General features: G+C 48.4%; 1 protein-coding gene across 1 annotated transcript in view; it reads right to left on the bottom strand.

The window, feature by feature from the left end:
• Positions 1-25,092, bottom strand: part of CREB3L1 (cAMP responsive element binding protein 3 like 1) — a 43,899-nt gene that overhangs the window by 3,717 nt on the left and 15,090 nt on the right. Inside the window, exons 3-10 of the mRNA XM_085305451.1 lie at positions 18,089-18,317; positions 13,150-13,310; positions 11,429-11,507; positions 10,348-10,508; positions 9,583-9,732; positions 8,804-8,862; positions 6,841-6,909; positions 4,321-4,420 (exon numbers count right to left, since the gene is read on the bottom strand). Of these exons, the coding sequence (XP_085161577.1) occupies positions 4,321-4,420; positions 6,841-6,909; positions 8,804-8,862; positions 9,583-9,732; positions 10,348-10,508; positions 11,429-11,507; positions 13,150-13,310; positions 18,089-18,317 (1,008 nt within the window). The remainder of the gene's footprint in view (positions 1-4,320; positions 4,421-6,840; positions 6,910-8,803; positions 8,863-9,582; positions 9,733-10,347; positions 10,509-11,428; positions 11,508-13,149; positions 13,311-18,088; positions 18,318-25,092) is intronic.

Consider the following 25,092-nt stretch of genomic DNA (forward strand, 5'->3'; position numbering starts at 1 on the left):
CCAGCTGACGAGAAATAGTGGAAGGCATAGCTGGGGAAAAATTTGGGAAGGAGGGAGAGGGAGGCTCAAAAAAAGAGATGGACTCTGCCTTGACCAAAGAGGACCTAAACATTTGCACAAGAGCTGCTGAGGTGGGCTGCAAGAAAACAATCTCATTAGGAAAAATCTGTAAGATACCACAGCATACAGCAAAGTGAAACTATTCTGTATGCTAGGATAGAAATGACAGCAGAACTGCAGCAGCCCAACACCTGACAGCATGAACAGAATGTCAAAAGAAAAGGTCAAATTTATGCTTGCCAGCTACAGTGGTGGGCTAGTGGTAGCGGCAACAATAGGACATGCTTGTTCTCTTGAGTTGAAAATTCTCACTCCTGTGAGCCTAAGCAGTGCCAAGTGGTTGTGCTTGTAACTGACTTGTCGGCTGAAGGTTGAATAGAAGTAAATGATAGATCAGGAGTAATAATTCCAGTGATCTCCATGCTTGATATAGAGTTGCAAGCAAAGCCAGGCGATTGCAAACTCCTGGCAGAAAGAAAAGATGGGTGTACCCAGATTTTTTGCTCGTGGGAGCACAACAGAAGTTGCCTGGTGGTATTCCCACAGACAGGCACAGCCCTAATCTGAAAGAGGAATGGATATGAGGCTATCACTTCAGCTCAGGACATGGGCACATTTGTACAGGGCTCCCCCACATCTTGCCTCTACTGCAGGCAAGCAGCATGTGTGAAGCCTTGGAAATATGCCAAACCTATCATTTGTGCTGAGAATGGCTAAGAAGCATTTGAAGATTTGATCTGCATGTATGCAGTGCCATGTGTCTGGGCCTTCTGGCTGTCAAGCAGATCAGTCAGAGCTACTGGGCATGAGGAATGGCAGAGAAAAGCTCCCTGGAAATCTCCTCCTGCTAAGTATGCCCTTGGGATTGCTTGTCTGTAAATCCTACAATAACGGTTAAAGTTCATAATGAGAAGCCTGTGGTGATCGTAAAGGGCTCTGTAGAGTCTAGGGAGATAGCAGGAGAGAGCAAGAGGGGATATATGAGAAATGATAAACAGCCAGATCCTTATTACCTGAATACTCATGTGCCATGGGTGACATAATGCTAGCTGTCTCCAGCTCAGTGTTCAGCTTGAGGAAGTCCAAAGAGGCAATGCATCTGTTGGTGATTTCTACTACTTACATATAAACAGGCTAAACGTCACCTTTGGGGACAGGGATCCAAGCAGCATTTCTTGATTGCTTTTTGAAACAGTCAACTGTAGTATACCAATGAAGTGATTATTTTCAGCTCATGCCTAAGTAACACACAGAAGCCGGCTGGTACATCAAGGTAAGATTTACCACCAGTGCACTCCAGAAGATGTGGAAGACCAAGTAACAGCACAGTGATACTATGCTGTGCAAAGCAAGAGTTTAACTTTCCAGCTTCTTCATGGCTGGTTTTAAAGTCAATTAAACATGGACTGCATGGATGCTGTCTATGCACACCACATCAGGCACACAAGGCATTAAAGTCCCCTACTCAATAAAGAATTTGTGAAGATAAGGGGAAAACAACCCCCCATCTGAATAGATGTTGCTTTGAATAATCATAGCCAAATACACAGCCTTCAGAAAGGGGAGCCAGCCCCATGAAGCCTTTTCTTTTCTTCTAAAACGAAACAGCTTTACAGGCAGAGAAAGAGAAGTGTACATAACATCTTGCTTAGCAAGGCTTTCCTTTGGGGCTTTGCAACCTCTCATTGTTTTTATTCTGTTCTATTTCAGGTTAACTTTGAGAGATACTGTTCTGATTCGGTTCTGGTTCAAGTTCTACAACATTTCTTAACAAAAGCTCTTGGTTTGAATTTGAGCACAGTTCCTCCTCCAGCTTTTGACCATCTCACATAATGTCATCTTAAAAAGCCAGGGAAACTAGTCYAGGCAAAACTACTGCAAAATCAGTTGGAAAAGTGGATGCAAAATTCATCAAAAAATAAGTCCTGAGAGAGTAGTTATCAAATGGTTCATAGTCGAACTGGGAGGATGTGGCAGGTGGAGTAGCAAAGAGATCTGTTGTGGCTCTTGCAAGAGTCAATATTTTTAAGCCTGACTTGGACAATATCAAATCCGCATTGGCAGACATGGCAAGCAGACTAGCTTTTGGTCAGGATTAAAATTCAAAATAATTTTGACCAAGGGGAAGAGAAGTCAAAGAGAACAGCTGGCAGATCCACACAGATGAATGCAGAGACCTGAGAGGTGACAAGACAGATTAACAGAAGAAATAATACAGTGAATAACTGGTCAGGCAGCTGCTCTACAGAAGGAGATCTCAGACTTAAAGGGGAGCACAAGATGGACACAAGTTCGTGTCACTCTGCAAAGGGCAAACCTCAGCCTTGGGCTTATGAGCAGGACTTCTGGCTGACCAGCTGGCTCTGCACGGGCCTTTGGGTGGAACGCTCTGTCCAGTTTTGGACCCTGCCTTTCCAAAAATACGTGAGGCAATTGGAGAAAACCTGAAGAAGCGTACTGAGAATGAGCAGTGATTCAGAAATTCTGCCTACAAGAGAAGACTGAAGAAACTGTGATGATTTAGTAGAGCAGACTAAAGGTAGTTGCTTGAAAACAATAGTTTTCTAATATGTAAAATGCAGCTGCATAAAGGGAGGATAAACTGATCTGCTTACAGTGAATAGAAGAGGTTTTAATAAGCTTAAACAGCTGCTAGGAAGAATTAGATGAGATATCTAGAAAGCTTTATCTGTGTAAGATAAAGCACTGGACTCTCTACCACTGGAGAGCCTCAAGAACTGGTTGGACAAACATCCATAAGGAGGACAAACATCCAGAAGGGAAGGGTCCTCTATCCAACTCCCAAGCCACAAGGCATAATTATTCTACATATCTACTGTGATAAGGAGTGCTCTCTTTGGAGAAGAAATGGACAATGGAAACTAGGAGGCCTATGAGAGGAACTGATCGAAGAGAAAAGCAAATTACAAATTCCTGAAATGCTTCAAAGCTCAGAAGCCTGTGAGAGTTGGTGTGTGGGCTGGGATGCTGTGGAATGAAGGGAGCAGCAAAGAGAGATAAGACATTGCTGGGAAGCTAAATTAGGTATTTTATCAGCCCATAGCACAGGAGATGTATGGAAGGTACCTCTCCTGGATTTGATCATTTCAGGTAACAGTGATGAACTGCTATAGCCAGGGGTGCTCTGATGAGTTGCTGCATTAAGGAGCAATGAGTCACTGGGCCCAGATAGGTCACACCCAAAACATGGAAAGAACTCGGGAATGAGGCAATAGAGCAGCCAGTAGGAAAGACAGTCTCTCATTAAAATCTGTTCTGACATGGTAGCAGCAAAGAGTAACAAAAGTTTGAGCAGATTTTGAAAACAGAAAATGCTGGGAATTACAGAGTAGGAGCTCTGGAACCAAGGAAACTGACTGAACCAAGACTGAACCAGTAAACTCTCAGGACACTGGGGGTACTGAGAAGCTGAAGCAAACATCTCACTAGCTGTATTTCATCACTGTTACCAGCACAGAAGTGATAGAGAGATGACTAGATAGCTTTGAAAAAGTTGTCACAAGTAGCTATCATGCCAATCTTTCAAAGACGTCACAGAGTTGGAGTGTTATTTTTATCATGGGTCAAAAAATGTTCCTCAGGCAAAAAATAAGATGAGGAATAATCAATTGACCCTTATGGCCACATACTGGTATGCCCTAAAGTTCCATAGTGAAGCCAAGACTGCCTAACTATGATCATCCATGATGAGAAATGAGAGGCAAACAGGGATTGCCAAAACCAACAGATGAACCCAAATCATTTTGGTAGTCAAGAGAGCAAACAGGAAGAATTCCAGCTGGATTTAACAAAGCCTGATGTGCAGGCAGAGCAAGAGCAGATGCCATTTCTTGCTGATAAATGCAAGGTAATGCCCACTGGGAGGAATACTCAAACACTTTGCCTACCCTGCTGAGTTAAACATTAAGCATTACTAACCCAGCAAAAGAAAAATCTACCCATTAAGATGGGAGCTCACTGAATCTCCAAYAGCTAATGAAAAGCTATCCAAGTGATCTTTTGCCCAAAGAACAAGACAGTGAAAATGCAGGAGTTATTATAATTCTGCTGCATAAACAACTGACAGCACTCACTGTATAACACAGAGCCCAATCCTGGTCACTCTAACATAAAAAGAGAGAGCAGCTATAACAGGCGGGTGATGGAGGCTGGACAGGGAAAGAGGGCAGAGACAGGCAATCGGACAAAGCCTAGAAGGGAAGCACATCTGATAAGCAAGGAAGAAAATGAAGCCCATACCATTAGGCAGGTCCCAGTCTGGGTGGAAGCCATTTTGTAAGGTCTGGAGACTTTCCCAGCCACGAGAGCCTGCAGCTTCTGTAACTGTTGTAGCAGAGTCCTGGGACAGGAAAAAAAAATGAATCTTGATAAAGAGGTAACAGGCAGTGAGAGATGCAAGAATACCACTAACTCCTTCCTACTTTAACCCGGTTTTCACTTCTTGTAACAATACGTCTCTCCTCATTGTTGTATCTTGCCCAAGTTCTCCCACCGTACAGGCTTGGGAAGCACAAAACAAAAGACAGTGAATTTGAGATATGAATTGTGCAGGAACTGGGTGAGACCCTCTTAGGTGCTGTGGTAACCTCCTGCACCACCTTCTTTCACAGTCTCCTCACTGGTACACCCAAAACAACCTTCATTACCGCTGTTCATAGCTATGAATGTCCCATTCATTTAGGATTCCTGACTGTCTCAAAGTCCAGTCAATCATTTGCCAAAGCAATGGAGTGATGGGCTACCATGAAAATCAAACTCTGAGATGGAGGCTGAACTTTGCAGTTAGGGTCAGAAAAAGCAGAGAGGCCTGCCTGCTCCCACTCTACTCAGAGGCACATGCTCTGCAGTTTGATCTGTCCCCCAAACCATATGGTGGAGAAAGAAACAAAAACCAGTTTTGATCCCCTCCAGCTTCTTCACTCTTGGCAAACTCTACAGAGGGATGTGGGCAAAGCCAAATGCTGAGTTCAGAAATTAATTCATCCTCTGGCTGGCTTGGCTGAAATGCATGCAAAGGTCTCTCTGCCCCACTTAAATGAGCACAGGCATCTGCACACATAAACACAGAACAGTGGTAGGTGTATTACTAAGAGCAGAYGAACCTGTTGCTGAGTTGGTGGAGAAATCTGGGACAAGGACGTCTAACTACAGAGCACACAACTCACAAAGACCCTAGATTACCAAAATACAGACTATTGAGAGTTCCCTTCTGGGAGCGTTGGCTGTTTTATACAACTACGTTGGAGCTTTTATAAAATGCCATGTCCCAGAGTGAGGACATCACTGGACAATCCCAGTTTTGTCTCTTTCCAAATCCCCTTCTGCTCCTTGTACATATGGAGATAAGCAGTGAGAGTCGCCCTGGCAGCACTCAGAAACCAAACCCAACTAGAAAGAACAGTGTGTATTTTGAAAAAAAAGAAAAATCTCCTGGCTTTTAGGCCAGTCTCCTGCTTTTGCAGGGTGGAGCTCATGCTTTTTCAACATTGGGGGCTGCCTGTGCTGCTTGTGCTCTTGGTGAAGTCGGGGAGGCAGGCCATGCCTTGTGAGTGAAGCTGGGTGGTGATGTCTCCAGCAGATGGCAGGCTCCAGCCACCCACACACGTCGCCAAGGCCCTGCCCGGCAGCCCTGGGGTCCCAGGAACAGCATCTGGCCTGGAAGCTGGGATCAGAGCACTCGTGTCGTGAATGAGAGGAAAGGCGTGTAACAGACCCTCAAGGAATGCTCTGCAGCCCCTTGCAAGCTCTAGTAGCAAGAAAGGGTCAGAGTTGGGGAGAGGAACCGGCTCCCTGACTATATTTCTTCTTGATCTGAGCTAGCAAGATGGTAGAAATGGGGCTATGGAAATGGGCTTTCTCCTCACCACCCCTGCAGCTGATCCTGCCCTTGCTCAAACCTACCAAACCCAATAAGAGCTGGACTGTCCTCCAACTTCTGCAGTCACTCCCACTTTAGCGACATGAGTCTTCCTTACTTGCTTCTAAAGAAGCAAATTTGCCTGGCAATCAGTCTGGCAGCTCTGCATACTGGGAGCACAAACGCTCACCAGATTCTCGGGTGAGGGAGCCAGAAGCCTGCTTTGGGGCTGTGGGAGCAGCTTGCTTCTTTTGGGTGAGCAACAGCAGCAGATGGGAAAGAGATCCTCCAGGCTTCCTTCGCAAGGGGAAGAGGCAGGCCAAGGGCTGGGGAGCTGCAAGGTTCCCACTGGTTTCAGGTRCAGAGGGAGCTGCCTTGGATTATGTGGGAGCTGGTATCTCTACCCCTGCTAGAGGAAGGCGCTTTCCTTATATCTGCCAAGTTCGGTTCAGTACTTTCTCCAGGGGAAYCCAAAACAGCCACATTGTGCCGAAGGCCTTATCTTCCTCCAGGAGCCTGAGAACTGAAACAGCAGGTCTGAGAGGCTGGTGTTAGGGGCCTCCCTCAGTGCAGCTGCCCTGGAGATAGCCAAAGGCCTGTGGGGAAGGCAGGAGGAGCCCAAAAGGCTGCAAGGAGAAGGAGGAAGAGATGTGAAAAATAACTCTTCCCTCCCTCCTCTCACTGCGGCGTGGCCTGGCTGTCCCAACACAAACATTCCAGGCTCACTAACCAAACCCAGCTGCCTCGCTGCTGCCACGGGCCGAAAACCAGCGCCTCGCCGAGCAGCACCCGTCCTGCCAGAAGATGGGGGAAAATTGCCTTGCTCTTGTTACCATGCTGCCTGCGCACTCTCCTGGCCTCCCTTCCTGCCCACATACCCCACAGAGTTTGGCCTCACTCACCTGTTTGCATTTTCTAAGGTCTCCACTTTTTTCCAGAGTTCATTGTTTTCTGTCGTGTATGTCTCAACCCTGCAGGGATAAAACCCAGTCAGTTAGTTTTGAAGGCCARAAAGATGAAGCAAATGTAGTTCTTGCCTCTCTTGGACTGTGGAGGCTCAGCAGCCTCATCCATCATCTGCAGGTATGGTCCTGAAGCCCAGTGTTCATGACTAGTCTGTCTGCAGCCAGCCAAACAGATCAGAGGTAAGACTGCAGGTGGAATCCRTTATGTACAACAGGGCACACATACACCTTTGTTCTGGCTTTCACTAGGATGGAAGAGCTGTTAGCACTGCATTACATGCAGAATAAGTCAGGACAGACCCACGCTACGCAGGCACTTCCATCACTTCCAAAACCCCCTGGTACATGTGGGAAATGAACAGGGGGACAAATCCTCAAATGGAAAACCTGCCCTGGCTGTGCACCTTGCACATGAAAACCAGGCAGTTCTGTGCAAACGCTGGGCCAGCTTTGACTCTATGCACTTGAGGGCAGCAGAGAGTACAGGCTCCCTCCTACCCTTTCTCGGGGGAAAGTGGTTACGCTGCACTTGGGGCAGTGGGAGGCGTTAGCTCCAGGACTGGAGGAAGAAGAGCAGCCGAGGACAACCATTCACACGGGAGGCATGTGCCCACGCCTGGACACACATACACACCAAGGAGCCGCTTATGGAACGGCATGAGAACTTGAAGGTGCCTTGAGCCGCCTGTTTTCATTTGGCATTTCTGTGCACTTAGACAAGATAAACACATACCATCAGGGAAAAGAGTTAATTAAGGTTGGGGTTTGGGGTTGTTTTTTTCCCCCAATTTTCCATTTTGCTGCTCTCAGGCAGTATTAATAAACAAGGAAGAATTTAAACAGAAGTATTTAAACAGAAGTGCGAGTTTGCACCTGAATCCCTGCATGCTTCTTTGCTGGGAAAGCCCACTGGGGAGAGTCTTCTGTCTGCTGGTACAGAGAGGATCACGGGATCAGGCCCTCACGGGTTATTTTCTACCCCGTTAGTGTCAGGTGACATCACCTTAGGCTTGCATCTGCCATACAGGCAGGGACTGAGGGTTGCATGCAGAAAACGAAAGATCAAGAAGGGCTGGGTGGAATGAAAGTGACTGTGGGGAATAACTATAGCGCAAAGCTTTTCTTGCTATCGGATATTTGTGTCCACCCTCACAGAGTGAGGGAAGAAAGCTGTGTTTAGTGCCCTGAGATGGCCTGCTCCCTGTGGCACATGCAAAATAGGAGTAACTTCCAGTGGGGAAACATGACTCTTATCCAAAATCCCACCTTATCAGGAGCCAAAATGGCCCGTGTTCAGCAGGAGATCAGCCAAACTAAGCAGTCAGAAACACAAGGTTTCTAGAGCAATCTTCATCCTGCACTTCTTCTAGGACTTCTAGGAGGGAGGGGATTTGGGGCAGGATCCCAAACCAAACTTCTGTGCAGCCAGACTTGCAWGGAATCGTATTCTTTGAGCAATTCAGTGGTGTAGTGTGCTGAAAAGAAGCTTCTTTATCTGCAGTCCCCTTGCAAGTCCAGTGTCTGATGAACACTTCCCACTGGTTGTCCCAAGACAGGATCAGGTGCTGAGTCTCACAAGGAGATAACTGAGATCCCTGCTGCTCCACTGGCATTTAAACTTTATAACCTTTATAAGGAGAGGTTCTCTAAGTCAATTCCATTGGTGCAGTGCTACTGTCACTGGTGGGAGCAGAGGGTTTGGGACCATCTTTGTACCATACTGGGAATGGCAGGGGGAACCTTGACCCTGACTAAGCCACTTTTGAACTGAGATGTAGTGGGGAAGAACAATTACAGCTGAATGGGACTAAAAGGGCTATCAGAGCCAAAAGCATTAGGAAGTGGGGGCTAAGAAAAGACAGGACTCCTTCTTCAAAGGTAATTCTGAGATGACACTTACTTTTTCTCAAGACACTCCACATACTCCTTCTTCTTCCTGCGACTCTCTTGAGCAGAGATCTGTAAAGAAGTGGGAGCCATTAGAAAGTCAGTCTCATAAGTCTTAAGATACTTCTTTGTGGGTTTCTCCTCTTGTCTGTTCCCTGTACACATAGTACCCTGAAGTAAAGGGGGAAATCACCTCCCAGTTTCCCCTTCCTACTGGTTTCCAGGTCAAAACTGTGAGGGATGGAAACTGGAATCATGTAGTCCTCTTTGGCTTGTAGGTCACAACCATTTTTTGGAGTATGCCTGAACCCCTCACTGCTGAGAATATCCTTTAGGTTGTTCTGACCTCCTCTGACTCATATGGGTACGTGCTGTAGCCATCTAGGCAGATTCTGCCCCAGACCACYTCTGAGTCACCAAGTGACTAATCCAGGGTCTCATCAGTTCTCCCACAGGATGATTGCTAATCAGTCTTAAAATCTCACAGCTTCTGCATGGCTAATGAGCTCCATACATCACTCATGTCCTCCATCATGTAGTAGCTCTTGTCTCCCTCCACTGGGCCATGCACTCTGAGGAGCCTGGCTAGAGGCAGACTCCTCAGATCCAGCTGTGTGCAGAGCCTCATCCCACAGCAATCATTCTTGAAGGCTGAGAGATCTTGCCAGTGCTCTAAAGGCAAGGTCTAATCCCCCTGAGCTGCACCACAGCTTAGGGAAAATACAGCATGGTTGGCTAAGGATGCTCTGAGATCATGGGAACTGCATGTTTAAGTATTTCAGCAATGGTCACCTTGTTCTTGATTTTCCTCCTGACCCTCTTCAGTGCTTTCTCCTCTGCTTTGGTGAGGGGCAGCTTGGTAGGAATGGGGTAGCCCTCAGCAATCAAGGTGCGTTTCTCCTCTTCAGTCAAGAGCAGAGGGCCAGAGGTCCCTTGTAACTTCTGAAATACATAGGGAGCAGTTATCAGTGTCAGCAAGGAGTCCCATCCCAGCGGTCCTCCTTAAAGCCTGGCAGAGCAGCTGGGGGCTCAGTACAAATAGATCAGACAACAAACAGGCAGTGCTCTTCCCTGCTCTCAGCCTCCAGCTCCTGCACAAATCATCAGCAGCCTTCCTCTTTACCTGGGAGAGCATCTGCTCCCTCGTGGTGTGGCTGGTTAGATGCTTGCACTGCAGCATCCAGCCAAAGATCTTTTGGCAAAGGTTAAAACATGATCTGGTTATGGAAATTCTCAGTTATTCCTTCTTCTTCCCTTAATCTCCTGAAAGAATCCCCCAGTGCATAGGCCACTTCCCAAAGAATGGAAGACAGTACTTATTAAAACAAAGTAGCCACTGGTAGGCATTAGGCAAGACTCACTGGGCCTCTCCTAACTCCTGTGAACACTACATTGTCCCCATACCCTCATACTAGGATATCACATTGCTTTGCCAGGACATTTCAGCATGGAGACCTTAACAGGGACAGGATCCCCCACATAAGCCTCAGAAAGCCTCCTGCCCATTCTGAGCATGAAGGAGCCCTAAGTCTCAATGATGTCCTGCTGCCTCCTTACATGTGGTGCTGTGAGGAGAGGTGAGGTGGAGATGGCAGTGGAAGAGCGAGCAGCGGGTCGGGCTGGGCTGGAGGGAGGCAGGGACCGGGGGCTCTGGGATCCGTCGCTGTCACTGCCATGGCTGCTGGGGGGAGTTGGAGGCATCTGCACCAGGTCATCTACTGAGAAATAAGAAGATCAAGTCAATTGCTATCATGCCAGCCTCTTGTGACAGGCGTAGGGCTGGGAGTAGCACAAGCGGAAGGCATTTGTATAAAATAGGAGGTGATGAGCCTCACAAGAAGGGTGGTCAGAGAACATGGCTGGGCTGAGCTTTGCCCAAAACAGAGATGAGGATGATTTCAAATCTGCTGAACTAGGAACTGCAGGAATCAGAGAACTGGCAGAGGCTCTGCCAAGACGCTGAAGGTGTCTCACAGAGCAGTGAGGTGCTCAATGTCACTCAAAATAGAGTACAAAGACTATGGTATTTTGCTTCATAGTCTGTTCACATGCTTAGAAAGCTCTGTAAGAGAAGAGCTATTCCAAAAGCACCACAGGGCTCACACACTTGCCAGCACACATGACTGAAGGGGCTCTGGTCACTCAATAGTTTGGCAGGCACTTGAAAACTGTCTCCACTTTGTATCAGAGAGCCCTGGAAGTCTCAATGGAGGTGCGAATATGCCCAAGGAGCATCTCTCAGGAGCAGAGTGGGAGTTCCTATAGCACTTATATTTGTGCTTTGGCAGATGCTTGGGTTTCTTTCAAATTAAACTGGATACTGAATTTCCTGACTTTCCAATGGGGTTTTTTTGGATAACGACAAGGTCCCTGTGAGGATTTTAAAGGCACCTTTGCATATTTCCAGCTCTGAAGTAGCCTATTTTGCCTGGGAGTCCCTGTCTGAACAACCCTGTGTGTGGCTGTTGGTCCAGACACTGATCTGTGCTGGAAAAGTGCTCACTCCTCTGATAGTCTGTACCCCAGTATCACCTTGTATGCATAGCTCTGTTCTCAGATATTGTTTCTCCTCCCTTTGTAGGAATGATCTGGATAATTTAGGGGGATGTCTGTCAACCAGTAAGTTCTCTCTTCTTACCTGCAGGTACATTTAGAAACTGGTTCACCTCTTTGGGCTCAGCTTTGATCACAGGTGCTGGAGTCATTTCTATGGGAGTCTGTGGAAGAGAAGCAGAAGGAGCTCTTGGGCACTGTCCAATATCTGCCCTGCCTATAGGGCTCCCATCAGCTCTGCTCATAGCTCCCTACTCTCTATTCTGCCCCATCTGGGCTATGCCCCAGAATTCACTTCCCACTGCACACAGCAGCAACCAGAAGTCCAAACTCAACCCCTACAAAGTCTCTGTTACTGGGCGCGTAGAGTGCAAACACACATTTGCTGAGAAAGAGGCAAAGGCAGGTAGATATGTGGCCATCGAATGCRTGTCTTTTCCTTAACCATTCTCCCCTTGCTAGTCCCAGAGAATGCAATTTAAACCACCCTCTGCATTACCATGGGAAGTCTCTCTTTGATCTGCCTTCATTAGATATGGGAGTATAAATAGAGGAGTTTGTACAGAAAAAGAACAAAACTCCTGTCCTGCGCATATGATTTTTACCAGGGCCTTCAGACAGCTGTTTCCAGTCGGAGGAGACTGAGAGTTAAATAAAGAGTAGTTTTCTTCCCAGCCAGGCTGTGCTGCCCCTGAGCTCCCAGGCTCGCCAGCCCCCAGACCACCACAGGCTGGGGGAGTCTTTACACTAAACAGATACATTGCAAACTGCCCCAGACTGTAAACACAGCTGAGAGAGTGCCATGATACAGCTGCTGAGCACACACAGAGGAGCTTCGAGGGCACAGCAAGTTTGAGCTGTGTAAATAACGGAGRAAGTTTGTGCACAGTTTTGGCTGGAAGTACCCATTTGTTTTGGATGATTATTTAAAAGGGAAGAAGCTCAGCATGAGTGAAAAAAAGGAAGTGAACCCCAGAGATGCTCTACTGTTATCTACAGAGCTGCTACAAGATATTCCAGGTCTGTGTGACACTGGCCAGATCTTCCTTTCCAACACAGCTGAACTCAAGGCCAGCCAAACTGAGCCCCAGCTTCCTCCTGCATACCAATGGCATAAATGAGTCTGCTTCACACAAACAAACTTTTAAAGAACTTAGATATTAGCAAGAGACTTGGCCTGTTGTTTCTTAGAAATAATAGTCCTGTGGAGTCATAGGCAAAAGCAAGTGGGACTACCGTTTTCAGTGAGCAGTTCAGAAAAGTGTGGTAAGCCCAAGGCYGTGAAAAAAGACAATGGCAGAAAAGGGGTCTGTACTCAGGAGCAGCGGGGTCACTGGCACCAAATTAACTGACAAGGTCCTCCCAGGCAGAATGGAATCCCTAGTTGATGAAAATAACAGTGGCTACAGAAATACTGGCAGATTGGAGGGAAAGGCCTCCAGCATATGCAAGCTTAAAAGCCTTTCGGTTCTGTGCCAAGGAAATAGGCTTGTATTTAACCCAGATTATAAAGCTGGAGAAAATCCTCCTTCCATCATTTTCTCTGGAAGGATAAGCTAGCTGCCTTGTACCTTCACTCAAGAGATCAAGAACACATTTCTAACTACCATCAGGTCTGGTACTGCCATTTCAAGAGGGGAATGATAAATAATGCAATATTTGGGCTTTGGCTTTGCATCACCTTCCTTTTTCCGTCCAGTAGCTTAAACACCTAGCAAGACCCTGCAGTGACATGGCAGGGTCCACATCACCTGGGGTGCYGCTCTGTTAGAGCCGTGGTTCACAATGGATCTTAGATTGGCTCACCTCCTCAGGGGCTGGCAGTCTCTGCAGAGGGTTGAGGTTCAGCATCGGTATGGAGCTGGCAGCTAGCTGGGACTCAGGCAGGTCTAGAGCCAGGTTCTGTTCCTGTTTCACCATGATGGAGCAGAGCTTGGGCCCCAGAGACCACACTCCATTCTCCAGCTCTGAAACATGCAGCACAATGTGAGAGTCAAACTCTGTCAAGAACAGGATAAAAAAAAAAAAAAAAGGAGAGAGAGAGAGAGTCCCATGCAGACGGCATCCCCCCGTCTGGGAAGGCTGCCTTTCCAAGTCTAGCATTCACCACACAAGCATGCACAGGCCTGCAACACAGAGCCCAAAAAGGAATGAACTCCCAGCATGCAACGACCAGACAGGATGGAGCTAGAGACCATGTCTCTTTTTTGCTCTCCTCTCCCTGCACAGCCATAGTAGTGGAGGACAGCTGCAAGGCTTCTTCCTGCAGTGATATCTTGGTTTGGTCCTCTGGAGCTTATTTATATTTAGAGCTCAGTAAGAGGAAGATGCTGGCCTGCTGCTCCTTAGCAGTTATGGCCAGCATCACAGAGGTGCCAGATAGGTTAGGAAGAATGGCACTACCTCTGTGCTAGAGAGCAGGCAAGCAGGCAAATGTGATGACAGCAAAAGGCTGACAGGAGGCTATACATGCTGCTCCAGCCTTGTGCCGACAACACTGTAGCAAAGAGAAAGCTGTGTCGCATGACAGGAGGAGAGGAAGAAGGACCATTTCTGTGGAAGGAAGTCCAGTGTGACACCTCGTGCATGGCTGTTCCCATCAGTTGCACCTCACAGGTCCCCTTATCCTGCATGCATGGCTCTGAGGGCCTACTGCTCACAGCTATGCCTGGCTACAGTTGCCAGCAGATTGAGGAGTAGCATGGAGGTAAAGGAAGTGTCTGAAGAGAACTGAATGGAGCTGTGTGGGGATGCTTTGCTGTCCCGTGCCTGCTCTGTCCCCACACACGCTTGTGATATGAACCTGCCTGGCCAGCAGCAGCAGAGCTCCCTGAACTATGATGCTGGCAGTGGAAGATAAGCTGCAGCTCACATAGGCAAAAAAAATAGCTAGGCAGGAGAGCTGCCTGGGCTCTGCTTTTAAGTTTTGGTGCCCTCATTGCTCTTCAAACACTTCAGTCTGCCAAGAAGCTACTCCCAGCTGGCCTGGAGCCTATATGCTTCTCTCTAATCTTCATCCCTTCCTCTCCTCTTTTATCTGACAACCAGAAATGCATTTGTCTTGACACATGACAAACTCGTGCTAAGTGTGTCGCCAGATAGTGACCCGGTTGGCTCAAGGCACAAGGCCAAATCTGGGCTCACTTGCAAGCCCCTCTGCACTGCTCTCTCCACTTACAGCACCCATGGACTAGATGTTGGCTACCCAAAGTGGCTCTTCAGTGCAGCTCCCAGTCTAGTAGACATCCTGGCAAGAAAAGAGGGGGGGGAAAGGTCTTCCTCAGCTGTAGAACAGCCTGCACAAGAAAGAATATAAGGCAGCAGCTGTTCRTGCAGGAGCTGCCATCCAAACTAAACTTAATGGCAGCTTGATCTCATCTTTGCCCATCTTAGGCTATGTGGCCCTTCAGGAGAGGATAGTACAGAATCCTGCCTCTGGCTTTTGCATGTGCATAGTGGGCTTGAAGCTCAGACAGGAGTCTTATCAGTTAATACAGTGTTGTCCTTGACAGTGGTATATGTTGTCTTCTTGTCTTTGGTTTGGCACCTCTTATTTTGCTGTCTGGACAGGTCTTTCTGGCTGAGGGTACTTCTTTCCTGCTCCCAGTATGGCAGGACATCTTCAAGCTGAGACACAAGCTGCTATGCCCTGCTCTGAGCTCTGAGCTCTGTGCCCTGACTTCGGCGCTTCAATAGCTTCCCAGAACGCACCAGGGCTAGCATTGCCAGGGAGCATCTTAGGCACGGGTGTGTGGGGGCACCGCACAGCCATGACAACGKATAGGCTGTTGGGCAGGCACAGACTGAATTGTTTTTCCTCTGTCCTGCTGAAGACACCAAACCTGCAACTAATAAAGTCCCAGTTGCCCTGGTACACTAACAGCCCTGTCCTATGGAGGAAGGGAAAGTGTTGCATAGCCACAGGTATTATTTGCAACCAGAAAACTTGAGACTTCTTCTGCCTGACCGTAGCCTGTCATTGAGATTAAGGTTTAAGGGATCTTGAAGGCTTCCAGTCCATTCCCCTGTCCCAAGGCAATTTCAGTTATACCTGTGTCAGTCCTGACAGGTGGTTGTCCTCTAACCTAACTCACAACGATGGAGACTTCACAATTTCCCCATCAAACCTTTTCCTAGGGCTTCACTATGCCCACTAGAGGAAGGTTTTGCCTACTGGCTAATGTGAAATTCCCTTGCTGTGATTTAAGTCCATTATTCCTCATCCTCCTTTTCCATTGCAGAGCTCTGCATTTCTCTTTCTCTCAGGGCGTGGGGCATCCTTTGCCTGTGGGAGCAGCTGCTGAAGCAAATTACCAGACAAAGGCAGCAGACCACCAAGGATTCTCTCTGCTCAGACTTGACTGGGCAAGAGAGCAGCCCCCTGTCAGTCCAGACAGTCCAAGGAGCAGACACCCAAATAAGTACATGCAGTCTTCCCATTTCCTGTCTACATTCTGACCCCAATCTCTTTCCCACCCTCTGAGTTTCATCTGGGGAGCGATTGGGTTACAGACTCAGAAATACATCAGCCATCAAGAGGTCATCGAGAGATTGAGAAGGAGGCATGTGCGGACACATCTATGTTGTGCTGCCTGAGAGGATGTTTCGCAGGTATGGCCAGCCTGTAATCACTGCACATACCACTGTGTCCTGCCGGCTGAGATAGGCCTGCATGCTCATCCTCTGTTCCAGGTACTCATGTTACCGTATGTAACAGGGACAAATATGGCCGTGAGATAACCATAGCTGCCCTGCAGTRGGGAGGGAAGGTGAAGAGTAGTGAAGCAGGACCCATAAAGACATACAGTCACTAGCCTGAGGCTGGCCCAGCACATGCTGCTCTGCACAACCCCAGCTTCCCCTGCTCCTGGCATGGAATCACACCCTGCAGAACTGAGGACTGGTACTGAGAACTGAAGCATCCAGCTCATACGTGCAAACCATCTGGAAAGCAGGATGCATTGATAAGCAGGGTCAAAATGCACCCAGCAGCTTCCCCTACCTGACCCATATTAGTGGGGGACCATGTGGGAAAGGGCAGGATTTGGAAGTGTAGGAGATCACAGCCAGCTCCAAGCCTGGAGAGAGCCCGGGCATTCCTGGGAAGCTCTGCAGAACAAGCAGGCAGGCTACACCAGAGTTAATGTTAAAGGAAAGCCATTCCTGGGTAATTAATTTGAAGTGAATGTCTAAAAAGGATGGAGGCTGGATGGAGCTGTGCCAAAACGACTGCACAGTGTTACAAATACTGGACCTGACTCAGGACTGCACTAGAATATGACTCATCCAACTACGAGCCAAATAGCCTTGGAATGATGGGCTGAATTATCCCACTGCAGCACTGGGTGCATAGACACCCTTGTATCTGCCACATTAATATTTGGGCCGGGTCTTACACCCTTGTAGAGAACTAAATTGCACCCTCAGAGGGCAAATGCCAGGTCCATCACAAAACTTTCCTGGGTTATAAACTGCATATTCTATGCTGGCCTCTGTCCAAGGATGAATGTTACCCTTCATGCAGGAGTATTGTGGCCTTGCCTTGGAGAGACTACAGCTGAAGTAGAGACATGTCTAGATACAGATGAGAGAAGCAGAAGCRGCGACAAGTGTCCCTGAGACAGTTCCCTGAGGTAGCTTTGTGCAGCCTGATTCCAAGGGCCATTTCACTGTCCTCTATAACCTCACGCTTTTTGCTTTTCTTATCCCCATTCCTCATCCTCCTCTCATTGCCCGAGCAAAATAAACATGTGTCTGTATGCACTGATGCTGGTTTGCTCTGTTAGTTGCCTGGTTGTCTGTTTAGGCCAAGTATCCTCCAAAAACATGCTGGGGTTAAAGCTAGTGAGAAAGATGTGTGCAAATTGACAGCTTTCTGATGCTAGGGCAGAAGTGAGCCATAAGCCTCTCTCACAGCACCACTCCGAGCAGCCCTTAGGGAATGTGGTGCTGACGGCTGTACCCTTTGCAGGGAACAAACAGGCAATGGAGGGCAGCTCCTCTCCTCCTGCTCTGGCATTTGTACCACAGAGCTGGGATCATTCCTGGCCATGATAGGAAGCCTCTGTCCCAGGCCTCACTCTCACACAAAGGAATGGCTTTCTTCTGTATATACTGAGCCAGTGCCACTGCTTTTTCAGGCAGCCTGGTGTCCATCAGCTGCTGGGACACCCACACAATCCCACAAATTGCAGGACTCTCTGCAAGGACGGCTCTAAAAATATCCAGCCATCATAAATTATCCTGAAATGAATTGTTTTAAAAATAGGTTTCAAAATGACTGTTCCTCTCTGTCTCCTGCTAAAAGATCTACTGGTAAGGAAGCCGCTTAGCTTTCCACAAGTACCAGCACTGGTTGCAGCCAGAGACTCATGCTTCCAATATTCAAGCCAAAACCCTGCTTGACTGGTGCCAAAACAGACCTGGATCTAGGGCATCCACACCCAGGCTTGCAGGGTCCTAAAGAGATATTGCCTGTTGCTTGCCAGAAGCTGGCAGAGCACAGAACCACAACCAATTACCGTTCTCATAAATAACAGCCCGGCAAAGGAGCAATGTGACTGTCAGAGAGCAAACTGAAGGAAAAAATGTGGGCTGTATTCAGAAAGCAGCAGATCAAATTCTTCCCTGGATTAGCCATGCGCAAGTCCAAGGAAGAGCCAGTTTGTCCTTATATGCGGAAGACAGCCAGAGCCTCYGCTAACAGATGTGCCTGAAGCAGGGCAGGTGCATGTCTCATGCTCACCGTTAGCATTATCTTCAGTCTTGACAGGCATGAGTGGGCTCTGGGGAGCAGAGTCTCCACTGAGGGAGTAGCTGTGCTCTGCCTGGATGCCTGGAGTGGGTGGATCCAGGTCCATGTCTAGCAGYGGGTTCTTTTCAGCCAGTACTGGGTCATCGAAGAAGCTGCTGAAGAGCTCATTGGAGAAATCCTCCATGTTGTCGGAGAAGTGATCCAGGTTCTCAGAGAAATGCTGAGGAAGGACCAAGGGAGAGCGAGTGTTAGTGTGAACACCAAGAGGGATCTGAGCGCTTTCCCCTGCCCTGAGAACCAAACCTCAGCAAACCCCTATTTGGATGGGAAAAAGTAGTTCCCATCCTTTGGAGTTAGAGTTTTTTGTTAAAAACTCTTTGAATTAACAYGGAAATGGCCTCGGTGCTATGTAACTTCTCCTAGCATCCTCTCACTATGACACGTAGCATAAGGAAGAGCACAAGGCAAGACATTCCTATGATAACAAAGTGCAAGTGTGGCAGAAAGTCATGCTCTTCAGCACCTGTCCTTAGTGACAGGCACTTTTGCATGTTCTCTGCCAGCAGCAATAGGCACTTTGATGCCCCAAAGAGCACCGAAACAGCTGCTGATTTCTCTCAGAGGAAAAAAAATCAGTTGGATCAACATAACAGGAAGACCCCCTGTTGTATTTAATTTCCTCTGGGATTTCACAGCCCCTCTGTGGACCATATGAGGCTGTCCTCCAGCCAGATAATGCCTGTGAAATTCTGCTCCCCAGTGAAGTTTAAACACTACAGATGGGCTGTTAACAACAAACAATCATTTCACTAATCATTCCAGTAACACTCAGTAAATCTGGCCAGTGCGGCTGTGGAGCTGGGTTCCTGATGCTACAGAGAACCTGCTTCCTTTAAGGCATATTCTCCTATTCAGAAGTCAGATCCCTAACTTTTCCATTTGCTACAACAAAGCATTGGTTGGGCAGGGAGAAAAAAAGACGATTGCCAAACACCAGCTGAAAAAATTATCCCATTTGCTGGCAGATTAAGGCATCTGGCTCAGGGAGAGGAAAGAAAAGACAGATACGTTCAAGTGACTACATTACACAGACGGAACTGTGTAACTTAAATGAACTGGAGAGAGCTGAGCAAAGTCAGACTGGGTCCCCCCTGCCTGGAAAAGCATCTGGGTGGGCAGAAATGCATTGAAAGAAGTATACTGAAATACCAAGAGCAACAGGGTATGGATGAGAGTGTGGGAGAGAGCACACAGGTCCTAGAGCGGAGAMATGAACGCCAATGAATTCCAGTGTGATGGCCCAGCTCAAGAGASAGACAGGCTCTCAGAGAAACCCTGGAGGGCATGGCGTGTATTCAGTCCTTTCTTTCCCTAGCAGTAGATCAAAGGGAGGAGTTGGCCAGAGGACCCCGGATGCTGGAGTCTGCAAGTTCCTGTTCCAACAGGAAGGTATATTTACTTTACCTGAGCACAATATCACTCTGTCAACAGAACACTGGCTGTCAGAGGCTTAGGGTGAGGCTGGAGATTGAAGCAGACTCCAGCTGGACAGATCCATGCCTCCCGCCACAAGATGAGGGAGAAGGAGAGCTGCAGCAAACTGCAACATGGCAGTGCTCTCTTCCCTCTGGTGTCATCACCCAACCACTTGATTTAAAAATCAGATGCCCTTGGAGCATGTTGGAAGTGKGGAGAAACCATGCTGCCTACATTCTGCCTGATAGGCAGTTTCACTCCTTCTGCTTCCTTCCCACTTGTCTGGTCCTCACACTGCCTTGAGTGACAGCCTGACACAACACCATCCAAACCTCTCCTGGGAAGGCAGACACTGCATGTGCAGATAAGGTGGAGAAGGCACATTCATGCTAAACCCCAGTGTTGAGGTCCTCCCTGGAATGTCTGGGCTGAAGTTTTCTCCACTCATTCCCATACCAGCAGCAGAGTTGGTGAGATAGTTTGGTAAAATCTGCCCAGCCATTTCCAAGTTGGCCTAGAAGCACTTCTGCATTTTAATAAGTGACAGAAAACACCTCCCCTCTGTGCTAAGCACAATCGTTTTCCACAAGGCAGCTGAATCAGCAGAGGGATTTGTGTTAGATATTTATCAAAAAGCACTGGAAAACCATGTTTTGTCCCATCCTATAGCAGAAAGGCATGACAGCATGTACAGTTCTGAGCATTAACCCCAAAGAGTGCCTGCTCAAATAACAGCTGTTCTATGTCTTGCTTTCTCTAAACAAAATAAGCAAACATAGGATATGTACATAATAGCCTTATGGTCAAGATGACAATACAACTGCAGAAAAGTGAAGAGATTCAGAGTTCTGTCTGTCAACGCATAGTGGAGAGCACAGTGGAGCTGCGTCCACCATGAGGCATCCAAATTGCATAGTGTCATAATCATCAAAATTAGAATGACCATGTAAGCCTCAGGGAGGACCGTGGCCAGATGGACAGCTGCAGGGAGAACGCTTGAGATGTTCTTGTGTTTCAAATTTCTTTCACAACTTTGCATTAATGAAGGCAGAGGTGGGAGTGAAGACAGTTAGGGAAAAGTTGCACTTATGCAGGAGTTCCACCTTTTAGCAGCATCCCAATCACAGTTAGTTCTCTTGGTCAATCAGTTGTCTTCCCCTTGTAGGACAGACCTGCCCAAAGGGAAGAGGAGGAAATGTGTCCCTGGGTTTATTTTAAAACCAAAGAGTCACGTCARTGGCAGCTAAGGGGTGAGAGACCAGTAATGAGGGCAAGGGGCTGAACATCAGAACCTTGACACAGGCAACATTATTGGCAGAAGTAATTGCAGACTTCCGGTACTTCTTTTACACACCATAAAGTAAGCTTTCTGAAGGACCTCCCTRCTTGGAAATGAGGAAGCATTGCTGTTCGTCCAAATGCACAACAGGTCAGCTCCTCAAAAGCCCATTCTCTCCCAAGAAACAGAGACCTACTGCACACCAGGAGAAAACACGGGTGATGAGCACAGAATGAGGCTCACATCTTTCCTGGAAATCTAGAAATATTGCAGCAGGTACCACTCCCTGAAATCCTGGGATTTCCTGTCCACCAAAGCTAAATCCTGGAAATGCTTTCTCATCAAAGGAGCTCCTTTTTATCTTTCACCAATCACATATTCACCAGTTCAGCACCTCTAAATGGGAGTGGTCAGGAGAAAGAAATACTGTGTTTAAGGAGGTCAGATATTCTCTGTGATTGGGAATAATTATGATTATTATCAAAGATGGCACAAGGGATCAGGAACTCTGAAATAYAAAGTTTACCTACAGCTATTACAGAGCTGAATATTGGTATTTTACTCAGAGAAGATGGTAAGAGGCTGGAGGCAAAAGAAGATAGGAGAAAGGAAGGACAAAGTAAAAGACGACAACACAGCTTTATAACGTACTATATCCACAATGGAGACTAAAGGACAAGCAAGAAGCTAAATGAAGTCCCAGGGAGATTGATGTGTATTTTGGCTTGGCTTTGTTCTCTCCAAGAGGAGAGATGCCAACAGATAATGTTAACCTTAGGACAGACGGTATCCATGCATGTAACCATCTGGTAACAAGAAAAAATGTCCTTATGCCCAGATACAACTGAGATGGGCAGTGTGACRGGCCACCCAAACCTTGTTTTGGATAGATACCATCAAACCCACTGCTAATAAGCTCCRATTCAGCCAGCTAACCCAGGATGTGCCAACTCCTTCTCAACCCATCTCCATGATTATGGTAAGGAGACTGCACCTATTTGGCAAAACACAGAGAAGGCCACAGCTGTCTTTTTCCTTAAATTGAGAGAGAAGGCTCCAAGGGAGCCAGGGAGTGTCTCGTGGCTGTGGATCATGACAGAGCATGGGGGGGCTGGTTCCTGGTATTTTCACTGTATTTCTGTGCAATAAACACACTGCTTACTTCTGTGTAATAAGCAAAAGCAGGTTTATCACTCAACCAGGTGGACAGTAGTGGTCCTTGTAAGAAGGTCACTTGCCACGGGAGGTGCTGGGCAGCCACTGGCCTTTCCTCCCATCCAGACTAGGGCTAGCATAGCTGAGGCCATGCACATGTTTTTGCTAACACTGTTGCAACGAAAATCTCAGCAAACCAGGAGGTGTACATTTAAGTGTAAGGGTCACAAGAGTCCACAGGACTTGGATGCAAATGAAGGTGGGACATACAGACAGGCACAAGCAGAGGAGGCTCATCTTGCAGCCTCTTCAAAGCRTAGACTCTCTCTGGGAGCTCCTGCTCTTCTGGAAATCAGCCAAATATTTCTAATTGTGACAGTGAAGGACTCTGCAACTCTGAAYAGACTCTCCTCCAGTAGCTTTCATGCAGATGGGCCTGGCTTGAGCAAAGGGGACCAGACAACTGGGAAACGTGATCCTTACCATCCTGGCCCAGAGGGAGCGGGTGTGAAGTGTACTGGGGGAAAACAGCTTCCAGATGGGATAGTAAGCTCACAGCACAGTCTCATTTTGCATTGTTCCCTCTTGCTATCTCCCCCTCCCTTTCACACCCTCCTTCCTTCTCCTTACTAYGCTTCAAAGCCAAGAAATAGCACGAGATGCGTTTCCAAAGCTGTATTACCAGTGAGCGGTCAGGGAGGGGGCAGCCAAGGGACAGAAATGCAATGGTGAGGATGTGCTGGATTGCCTGATCCAAGCCTGATTTCTTGCTGCCCATCCCCCCATTGCAATTTTAGGAGGATGGGGAGGCAGCACCAGAAGGGGACATACCAGCGTATGCAGGTACAGGGGAGGCAAAAATCACCTCATCTCCAAGCCCAAGAGAGAGCCTTAAACTGCTCTAATGCCACAGGAGACTGCTCAGGCTGAGGCCACCTCAGCCCCATGGAGAGAGTGAGAATCTGTCAGCCGCTGGCTCCTKCTCCCTCCCAGTCCTGGTGACTGACATAGGCACTGACTCTTCCAAACATGTTTCCACCACATGTTTTCACCCTGACCTCATGCTCAGGGTTGTCTAAATAGCAAACTGTGTGTGCGTGCATGCATTTCTCGTTCGAACACCCCTTCCTGTTGTACAACAGTTACCTTGGGAGCTAATGTAAGACATCCAGACATTCAAATGCAAACTCTCTATTTCTCCCCACTCAGACTCCATATTAGACTTCTGGGGGCCTTCTGGGGAGGTGAGAGCCTTTTCCTCTGCCCAGTTTTGTATGGGATGTCTTGAGGTGCTGTGATCACAGCCCAGTAGCACCATGTATGGCTGAGCAGKGGAATGCTTCCTCTTCCTGAACCCACTTCTTTTCCTCTGTGGTCACCATGGTTAGGTCTGTGCTTCCCTCTTCCTTTAGCACCCCCATCTTTTGACTATGACTTTCCCCTTCCCACCTCCAGCTGAGTTGTTTGTAGACAACCTCCCTTCAGGATAAGTTTAGTTCTCACAGCCTTCTTGCTCTCACTGCAATGGTCTCTTTCCAAAGAGAAACCGGCAAGGGGCTAATCCAGTTGGGCGGCAGCCCAGGCCCAGGAGACGAAAGGCCTTTGCAGGTTGGAGGTTCTGCTCATACTGGCAGGCAGCACAGATGGGGAGGGGATTCTTATGAGTTTTGAGTTTTCTCTTTTCTTTTGAAAGTATTTTTCCTCTTTGCTTGCCAAGATAAATCTCCTGTCCCAGCTGTGACATCTGCATTTCCCTTCTCTGCTTTCACTAAGGAATGAAGCCCCCTGCACTCCAGCTTCACAGCCGAGGTTTCCTTTACATTCCAGGAAAGAGCCCATATACTCCAGACGGTCCTTTTGCTCTCTTTAAAATGCAGTGAATTTTAGTGCTCATGAAAGTGAAGGTCTTGACAGCATTAACAAGATCCAGGCAGGATGGACAGATGCTATGCACACYTCTCTTCACAGTCTAGTCAGTGCATCTGCACCCTGAGGGGCACTAGGGATCATCCAACCACCTCTTGGCTCTCAAACCCCTCTGGCGCCCCTCTGTCTTGACCTGTATTGCTCTTGGTCTCTTCTCTCACCCCTCAGATACTCCAGATGCCTGCTGCTCCCTTCTGCCTGTGTACACTGAYACTAACCTCCTACACCCTCTTGCTGTTTCTGGATCTCTGCATGACACAGCTGAAGCTCTCCAGGCCTGTCCATCTGCAAAATCCAATGCTACTCAGACCAGTAGYACCCCTCAGTTTTTCCCAGATAATGCCCAGCTAACCCAAAATTATTTCCAGTGTCACAACTTTGGGCTATACAGTTAGACAAATGCCTCCCTGCCACCCAGTCTCCAAGCAGCAGAGGGGCTGCCTGCACCTGATCTGGAACCATGCCCAGGACACATTGCCTTCTGTAAAACAAACACCGAGGGGCAAAAAGGAAGGAGTTTAGGGAGTTTAGTGTTGCCCAAAGCAACTCAGGGGAGCTACTTCCCTGCAGATGAGCTGTGCCAATGGCTCCCTCCCCACACGGGATGCAGCCCCTCAGACCAAAGGAGCTGTGAACTGTTTTTCTCTGGTGGCAGCCTTGTCCCTGGTGCCTTGCAGAGTCCCTGCAAGACTCAGGCTCGGCTCACTGTGGAAACCTCCTTCCATGAAGCATCCGTGCCAAGGGCCTGGATTTACAATTTCCAGTGCTAGGCGCCACAAGACCTAGGAGGGACGACGGAGGCTCAAGACACAATCAGGGGAAGGCGATTAGGGAGCYGCGCCAGGAGAAGGCGCTAGCTCGGGCGCCGCGGCGAGGCAGCCGCAGCCATGCCAGCAGCCCGGGTCGCTGCGGCYGCCTTGGCCTCGCCAAGCGTGAGGCAGCCGAACCCCGGGCGCCCGCAGCCAGCTGCTCCCCGTCTCCCCAGCCACCCTCGGGCCTTGCTGGACCGACTGGCCCGGCACAGACCTCCCGGAGGGGAGTGACTCCGGGACGAGGGCTGCCCGGAGCGGGAGGGACACGCGGGCTCCCTTCCCGCCGCCCCAGCCAGCCCCGGCGTGCCGGGCGCCCGGGAGCCGCAGGGCGCCGCGGGGCCGGCGGG

This window comes from Rhea americana, unplaced genomic scaffold (assembly GCF_003343005.1).
Source record: "Rhea americana isolate MKP2758 unplaced genomic scaffold, rheAme1 scaffold_102, whole genome shotgun sequence".
Lineage (NCBI taxonomy): Eukaryota > Metazoa > Chordata > Aves > Rheiformes > Rheidae > Rhea > Rhea americana.